This window comes from Thamnophis sirtalis, unplaced genomic scaffold (genome assembly GCF_051295495.1).
Source record: "Thamnophis sirtalis isolate CommonGarterSnake01/CBP01778 unplaced genomic scaffold, rThaSir2_p1.2 scaffold_6, whole genome shotgun sequence".
Taxonomy (NCBI): domain Eukaryota; kingdom Metazoa; phylum Chordata; class Lepidosauria; order Squamata; family Natricidae; genus Thamnophis; species Thamnophis sirtalis.
The window spans coordinates 118436346-118445078 of record NW_028261386.1 but is presented as its reverse complement, the minus strand read 5'-3'; the positions used below and the strand labels follow the sequence as shown (position 1 = coordinate 118445078).

The 8733-nt window shown below is 42.5% G+C and overlaps 1 protein-coding gene across 4 annotated transcripts; it reads left to right on the top strand.

Annotated features, from left to right (window-relative positions):
- The first annotated feature begins 30 nt into the window (after nt 1-30).
- On the top strand, nt 31-8563 carry RWDD2A (RWD domain containing 2A). 4 transcript variants are annotated; one of them, XM_087718816.1, is made up of 3 exons: nt 31-210; nt 4260-4484; nt 7718-8563. In XM_087718816.1, the coding sequence occupies exons 2-3, from the start codon at nt 4281-4283 to the stop codon at nt 8390-8392; spliced, it is 879 nt and encodes a 292-aa protein (XP_087574942.1). In that variant the 5' UTR covers nt 31-210; nt 4260-4280; the 3' UTR covers nt 8393-8563. The 4 variants fall into 4 exon arrangements, with proteins under 4 accessions (XP_087574942.1, XP_087574941.1, XP_087574940.1 ...); XM_087718815.1 differs by having other exon boundaries at nt 31-465; XM_087718814.1 differs by having other exon boundaries at nt 31-540.
- The last annotated feature ends 170 nt before the right edge of the window (nt 8564-8733 follow it).

Below are 8733 nucleotides of genomic sequence, written 5' to 3'. Positions count from 1 at the left end.
CCCCCCCCCCGCCGCGGCGCCATTCCAAGGCTCAGCCGCTCCTCCGGCTGCCGCGGACGGGGCTGGAGTGCGTGGCGCTTCCCGGTTCACGCCCTTCGCCTGCGGCCATGTGAGCTGGTCGGATCGGTGCTCCTCTGAAATCAAGGCGCGTCGCTCGACTCCGGGGTTTGTTAACGGCCAGCTCGGGCAGGAATCTCAGGGGGCAAGTGGGTTAGTGGCGAGCCAGAGGTTCTGCTTAACGACCACATCTTCAGCCTGGCCCTCCCCGATGGGCCTCCTTCCCCTTTTACAGGGAGTCCTCGACTTACAACGCCTGGTTCAGGGACCGTTCAAAGTTAGATCGGCACTGAAAAGAAAGGGACTTATGACTGCTTTTCACCCTTACGGCCGTTGCGGCGTTTCCCACGATCAAAATCCAGATCCTTGGCAAGTGACTCATATTTAAGACCGTTGCTGTGTCCCAAGGTAACGTGATCGCCTTTTTCTACCTTCTGAAAAGCAAAGTCAATTGGGAACAGCCAGATTCACTTAACAACCAAGGTATTAACTTATCCACTGCGGTGATTCGCTTAACAACTGAGGCAACAAAGATCGTAAAATGGAGCAAAACTCACTGAATAAATGGCTCACTTAATGAGAAATTTTGGACTCAATTGTGGTTGTAAGTCGAGGACTACCTGCATTGGATCGCTCCAAGCAGAATGTCAGCAACAACTTCCTGAAAGGAGAAATGAATTGATTATAGGACCTGGGCGCGTGTAGCTGGCGTGTAATAATAGTCGGGCTACCGGATGACCCCAAGATGGTGGCAAAGAGATGTAGGAGCATCTTATTCTTTTCTGCCTTGTGGAGGGCAGATTTTTGCAGCTCAGATCTAGTAACCCTAGAAATGGGGGCTGCTTAATTACCGCCTTTGGAGTTTTTCTAAACATTCCGATTTGGTGTTGCAATTATGCGTGGAATAGCGCAAGAGCGGGAGAGTGTTGGGAGTCTGGAGATCCCGCCCAAAGAGGACTTTGATTGGCTATGTCTTCTAAGACATTGGCCACCAACTGGTGGTCCACAGAAAAATTATTTGCATTTTTTATATTGCACTTAATACTATTTATCTTTTTTTTAAAAAAGTCATATTTGTGGTCCGCGGGATTTAAAATTATGAATTTAATGGTCCCTGGGGTCTGAAAGATTGGTGACTACTGTTCGAGGAGGACCAAGGGAGGAGCTCCATCACGGGGCTCGTTTTGTGGAGCTCACAGACTGAACATGCGCAGACAAGCGTGACTTATCGATTGCGCCATTCTGGGCTAGTAGCCAGGATTAAGAGATCAAGGGGGCTGGGCTACCTATGAAAATCAGTGGGATTTTCTTCTCGGTTAACCTTCATGTTAAACCTGATACAGGATGACACAAAGAGGCAATCATTTTGATTAAGCCAACTTACAGTAATAGAAGTTTTATACGTTTTATAATTAAATATGACTTCCCTGATTTTCAGCTCAATGAACAATTCTGTGTAAGTCTATTTAGCAAAGGTTTGTTAGTCTTTGGGATGATAGGAGATTTTTACCGTTTACAGCAGAAGCTAGGAGGAAACTAGATATGTTGAGCTTCTAAATGGACTGCATCCAATAGGGACACTAAATGGATATAAGAAACTCTGTAATAATGAAAACACGCTTTTCTTCCAGTGTAGCCATTGTCAATTCTTTTCATTGATCCTTGATGGCGACAGGAATGGATATTTGACATCCATTCATACAACACAAAACACGTTTTATTAAAAACGCAATACCTAAATCACAAGAGCAAATAATCATCAACTCACAAACAGGGTGAAATGGGTGGCAAACAGATCTAATAAACAAACAAATAAATGAAGGAATAAAACATACAAATACCAAAGTATGAATAATAAAAACATGAAACACCGTGTTGAATGCTGCTGACATGTCTGAGGTATCATTGACAGAAGAACTGAATAATGAGGAATTGGCTAGGAAAGTCATGGAAAATGAAAACATTTGTTCAACCAAATACTAAAAATACATTTAAATTAATTAAAATTCATTAGCCACTTCACCCCAATGGACCCAGGCTTAGCCTTCTGTAAGTAAGGACCCATTGATACACATGGACCCTGAAACGGTGTAAGAAAATAGTTCCTAAGTATATATTGGCCCTCTATTGCATTGTTGTCCATCAGCTGCTGCAATTGAAAATACATTTCCAGAATTGTGAAACTACGCATGGGTTTTGTTTTTATTTTTTTCTATAAAACAACAGCAGAATTTTCTTAGGCCATCTTAAACGCTGATGCATTGATCGACCATAATTATTATTCTTTAGTTCTCCTTGCAGTGTCCTCTGTTGGATATCTCTAAGAACAGGAAGTCCTTGTGTTATGAAGGATGCCTATAAATACCAATAGTCTTCGAATTACAATGGCAATTAGAACCATAATTTCTTTTGCTAAATAATGGAGTTGTGAAGAGTTGTAAGGGCCGAGGTGGCGCAGTGGTTAGAGTGCAGTATTGCAGGCCACTTCAGCTGACTGCTATCTGCAGTTCAGCGGTTCTAATCTCACCGGCGCAAGGTTGACTCAGGCTTCCATCCTTCTGATGTGGGTGAAATGAGGACCCAGACTGTGGGGGCAAGTTGCTGACTCTATAAACCGCTTAGAGAGGGCTGAAAGCCCTATGAAGCGGTATATAAGTCTAACTGCTATTGCTATTGATGTCACATGACCATATTACCTAGTGATGGCAGTCCCTGCAGCCTCTGTAGCCATTGAGGATTGTGTCTTGTTAAGCAAGCACTTCCTCGCACCTTCCTGCTGACTTCCAACAAACAAACTTCGGGGGAAGATGGCAAAAAGTTGCCAGTGCGAGCAGGCTGACAGGTGGGAAACAGAGGAAGGGAGTGCGCAGATGGCTGAGGCGCAGGGGTGGGTTCCTGCCAGTTCTAACCTCTTCTGTAGAAGAGGTTCCACAAATCTACAGTGCCATTTAGAACCGGTTCCAGCTCCCTCCCTCCGCCTATCCACACATCATCAAGGTGAAGAGTGAGAGGAGGAATTCTGGGAGTTGAAGTCCACAAGTCTTAAAGCTGTCAAGTTTGAACACCCCTGGGTTTTTTTTTCCAAAGGGTTGGGATGCAAGGGTCTTGTAACTTGACAGCTTTAAGACTTGCACACTTCAATGCCAGAGTTTCTGAGCCAACATTTTGGTTGCTAAGCAAGAGCATCGTTAAGTGAGTTCCACCACATTTTACAAGTTGGCCACTCCCACTCAGTCACATGGCTGGCAAGCCACTCCCACCTAGTCACATGGCCGGCAATCCACTCCCACAAAGCAGGCCACACCCACAAAGCAGGCCACACCTACAGAAGCGGTTCTAAAAAAATTTGAAACCCACCACTGGCGAGGCGGTACAGCAGAGAATGGCGGGGCTGGATGGGAGAGCAAACACAATTGCTAAGAGAGGCACAAGCACAGTGGGTCTTGGGGATACTGTTGCCAGGGAGAAGGTGCGTGAGTGGGAGAGAATTACCTCAGGTATTTGCAACCTTCCATGCCAGCTTTCCCATTGACTTTGTATGGGGGAAGCTAGCCAGGAAAATAATAATTTGTGAGCATGTGATTCTGGACACTCAAGAATCATGGATGCCAAGTAGCAGAGTTTGATCACATGACACAGTTGTTCTGGGACAGCTGGAACTTCGAGGACTGATCATCAACGCCATTTATTCAGTACTGTCATAACTTCAAATGGTCACTGGACTAATGGTCGCTAATAGAGGACTTCCTGTATCAATCTGAGGATTGGCATCCATTTCCTTTGATTAGTACCTTCCAAGCAGCCGTGCTTTTTTTGGATCTCTTAAACGGCCTGGAGGGCATCTTTGCTTCTGCAATTTTAAAGGGCTGTTTCTATTTTTTTTGTTTTTATTTCTAAGAATAGATTACACATAAAGAAATGTTTGTGATAGTGGCAAATATCTGTTGCCCGGGTATAGGATTACGTTGCGAGGTTCGTTCTCCAGGTTTGTGGGTTGGTTTCCAAATGTTTCTTTCCCTAGCCTGGTAAGGAAACATTCAGAAATCAATCCACAAGCTCAGAGAATGAATCTTCACCCTAATAAAGCAATGCTTCAATTGGGGGGAAAAAGAAATCGGGCTCTCCAAACTGTATTATTTTTTTTAGACGTTGCTGGCAAGAACAAGAAAAAATTTACCTGTTTTGATACCTCTTTTTTCTAGGTTACTGATGTTGCATCTGTCATGATGTCTAACAACATAAAAGACAGTCTGGAGCTTCAAGTAGCAGAACTGGAAATGCTTTTGTCTATGTTTCCTAATAAAGGAGAAATAACTCTTCAAGATGAAAATGTTTTGGAGAATATTCAGAGGCACCTGAACGATACAACTGAGAATCCCCCACCTAAAATTGAGTATTCCGTTGCTGTTCCTATAAATGAAACCAAGGTGAGACCATCTGTTTTCATTGGTTGTTATTATTGAGGAATTCCAATTGTGCTTCAGTTTAGTAAACATTTGTGGATCGAGCTCAATAAAATTACTAATTTTAGCCAAAAGGACTAATGCACGCTTGGTTGGATTTTCCCTTTGTCATTTTTTTTCAGCTGTAGATTACATTGTATTAATCTACAATGTAGTAATTTAATCTCTGTATTTAGAGATTAAATAAATAACTATAATACAATACCCTGTTTGTAAGGGCATTGAAGAGATCCATGTAGATAGCCTAAAAGCTTTTTTAGTTAACAATGCAGCTTCACTGGGCATATTTTTATAGACTTTCTTTTGGATATCTTTTTTTTTTTTCTGTGACTCCAAGATAGTCTCCATCTACAGGTTTATTGAAGGATTTTGTTCATTTCTGAAGTTTGTTTGTTTTTTGTTTTTCTACTTTAAATCTTGACCTATGATGTATGATGTAGAGTCGCTTCTCTAGATAAAATGAAGAGAACCCTTTAGGAATCAAGTCCAGCTTATTCAAAATCCCAGTTACCCTGGTTATCCAGTCTTTGCTTGAACATATCTAATTTTGCTTGGATTTCAGAACAGGTTTAGGTTTAGGTTTATTAGATTTATATGCCGCCCTTCTCCCAAGGACTCAGGGCGGCGTACAACATTAAAAGAAACACATAATACAAAAGTTAAAAAAATAAATAAATAGAATATCCCAAACAAACCCGATTAGAATTGGCAATAACATTTTTTTTAAAAAAAAATCGAGTTAAAATTAACAATGATCAGTAATTTATTTTGTTTTGTTCAGGCCAGGCTGGCTTGCTGGAAAAGCCAACTTTTTAGGGCATGTCGGAAGGACTGGAGGTCAGGGATTATACGAAGCTCCGGGGGCAGCTCATTCCAGAGGGAAGGCGCTCCCACAGAGAAGGCTCTCCCCCTGGGGGTCGCTAGCCGACACTGTCTGGCTGACGGCACCCTGAGGCGGCCAATTCTGTGGGATCGCACTGGACAGTGGGAGGCTACTAGTGGCAGTAGGTGGTCTCGCAGGTACCCTGGACCTAAGCCATGGAGCGCTTTAAAGGTCATAATTAGTACCTTGAATCACACCTGGAAGACAAGAACAGTTCCAACAATGCATTAAATATAAGAGTTTGCTTGCTAAGGGTTACAGTTTTTTGTTTCACCAAGGTGGCGCAGTGGTTAAAATGCAGCACTGCAGGCTACTGCTAGATCAGCAGGTCAGCGGTTCAAATCTCACCGGCTCAGGGTTGACTCAGCCTTCCATCCTTCCGAGGTGGGTAAAATGAGGACCCAGATTGTTGGGGGCAATATGCTGACTCTCTGTAAACCGCTTAGAGAGGCCTGAAAGGCCTATGAAGCGGTATATAAGTCCACTGCTATTGCTATTGCTATTGCTTTTTAAGGACAAGCATTTTTCTGTTACAGCCTGTAAGTCTAGGTCGTCCTGGTTTAACTACCATTCCCTTAGGGACCATTCAAAGTTAATAATAACACTAAACAAGGAGACTAAGGACTGCTGCTTGAAGTCTCAGCTGTCACAGCGTTCCCACAGTCACATGATCACAGTTTGGGTGCTTAGCACCCAAATTAATTGCAATTATAAGTCACAGCATTCCATAGCCACATGACCATCAGTTGTGACCTTCACTAATAAGCAGTCAGTGGAGACGAGGAAGTCACAATTGGTGATCACATGACATCGCACTTAATTGGGCTATGGGATTTGCTTAATGATTGCAACTGAAGCTGCTGTCATAAGTCAGTATGGTCAAGTGATTTTGCACTTTATGGCTATGTTGCTTAGCAACAGAGTTCCTGGTTCCAGTTACTATTGTTAACCAAAATCTACCTGTGTGTGTCATTGGGTCTTTTCCCCTCAAATTGTATCCCTGTGGATTATTACTTTAGGCCAGGCCTGTCAAACTGGCGGGCTGAGGGCCAGATGCCATGCCCACCTCAACTCCGCAAAGGCAAAAAACATGGTTCCACCACAAAACTGCGGTAGACTAAAGCGCGCTCGACGAAAACGCGTAGGTGACGTCATCACAGCGCAACGAAAACAGCACGCTGTGAGCGGTAAACTTAAAATTAATGCGTAAATCTAAACCTAACCCCCCCAAACCTAACCCTAAACCTAACCCTAAGCCTAACCCTTAACCTAACCCTAAACCTAACCCTTAACCTAACGCTAAACCTAATGCTAACCCTTAACCTAACCCTTACCTTTATGTGAATTGGCTTGCTTTAATTTAATTTTAATTTTAATTTAATTTATTTTTAATTTTATTTGTCGCGCTGCTGATGACGTCACGTATGCGCTTTCGTCGGGCGCGCTGTAGTCTACTGCGGTTTTGGCGTGCCACGAAAAAACATTACGATACGTCACATGACATGATTGAGTTTTGACACCTGTGCTCTAGGCAATGGAGAACCATGATCTTACAGTGAAATAAATATATTGTGAGGATGAACATATTGCATTTGTGAATGTATGATATATTCTAGACCCAGGAAATTGTACTGTATCAGAGGTCACCCCACTGAAGAGAGCATTTAGCATTAGAATTAGAAACTTCAGCATTGCTAAAGACTTGTATTGTTGCCTTTAAAGGGCTAATAATCTGTATGCTTGGACATCGCACCAATTAGCTAAAATAATGTTGTCATTTTGTAACATAACCTGATGATATCAGCAATGAAAAGAAAGCTGGGGTTGGGTTGGTGAAAATTTGGTAGAAAAAGAGGAATTGGCTCCAGGAAGACAAATCAAAGTGTCAAAAGTTTAGATAGCAGAGGATTTATTTAAACTTCTTCTTTTTTTGTAGAGCCCAGGTTCAATTCCCAGTAAGGGTATGGCTAGCTGATGAGAGCTAAATAGCTTGAAATAGATCTATACTAGTCTCCCTTTATTAATTTATCAGCACAAATGTAACAAAGGCAACATTAAAAAATGGCTTTCCGTCTGGATGGCTCCTAGGGTGAGCCGAAAGACAGAAAAGGGAAGCAGTATGCTCCCTCCCATATTTGGGCATACCAGGGGTTGTGACACAATACATACACACACACACACACACACACACACACACACACACAACACACGTGTGTAGTAATTGGATTCCTATATTTCCTTTGGTATACGGTTCCCCTCCCCCAAATTGCTTAAGTACAGAATATGTTATTTGTCTTTTATTCCCCCTTTTTAGGCCATTGTAGATTTGCAGGTGGAATTGCCTCTCAGTTACCCCTACGTGACACCACAACTTTTTGCAAGATCAAATACACTAGACAGGCAACAACAGTTGCAGCTCAATAAAGACCTTACGTCTTATATCGCTACTTTGGAACCCGGAGAACTCTGTATATATGCGACTGTTCAGTGGTTACAGGATAACACTACATTCAGAGTACAAAACAGTGAAGTTTGTGAAAGAACGACAAGGAAAGAAATAGTCAAAGCACCATTTAAACGCATGTGGATTTACAGCCATCACATATACCGACAAGAACTGAGGAAAAAGATCTTTGAATATGCAAAGAAATTAAATCTGACTGGTTTCTGCCTAGCTGGGAAGCCTGGGGTGATTTGTGTGGAGGGCACGAAAGAAAACTGTGAAGAGTTTTGGCATATTATTAGATATCCCAATTGGAAACACATTTCCTGCAAGCATCATGAGACTGGAGAAGCAGAAGGAAATGGGGAAAGTTTCCGCCTCTTTCAGACCTTTGAAGATTTACAGTTTCAAGCTCATGGTGATTATGGATTAAGGAATGACTATCACATGGACCTCGGTCAATTCCTAGAATTTCTTAAAGTTCATCAAAGTGATCACATATTTCAGATCTTGTTTGGCATTGAAGGAAAAAGTCCTGACACTTAGCACAAGTTCATTCCCTCTGGTTCTTGACAAGGTTTTGAAATCTTCAAATACCAAGCAAGAACAAATGTGCTCGGAGGACGGTTCTGGGTTATATTTGTAGGAAATCAAGAGGGAGGATGGGTGTGACTAAAATGTATGATATAATAAAATAAAATCCAGTATTTATACATTTCAAAATGCCTACATCTCTGGCGATCAGAACATGGCAAAAGGTTTCCTTCACACATATGTGCTAGTCGTTCCCAACTCTAGGCGGCGGTGCTCATCTCCGTTTCAAAGCCGAAGAGCCAGCGCTGTCTGAAGATGTCTCCGTGGTCATGTGGCCGGCCTGACTAAAGGCC

Coding starts and splice junctions, on each gene's coding strand:
- RWDD2A (XM_087718816.1), top strand. CDS start 4,281: ATGATGTCTAACAACATAAAAGACAGTCTGGAGCTTCAAGTAGCAGAA. Junction 4,485..7,717: donor TTCCTATAAATGAAACCAAG/GTGAGACCATCT, acceptor CCCCCTTTTTAG/GCCATTGTAGATTTGCAGGT.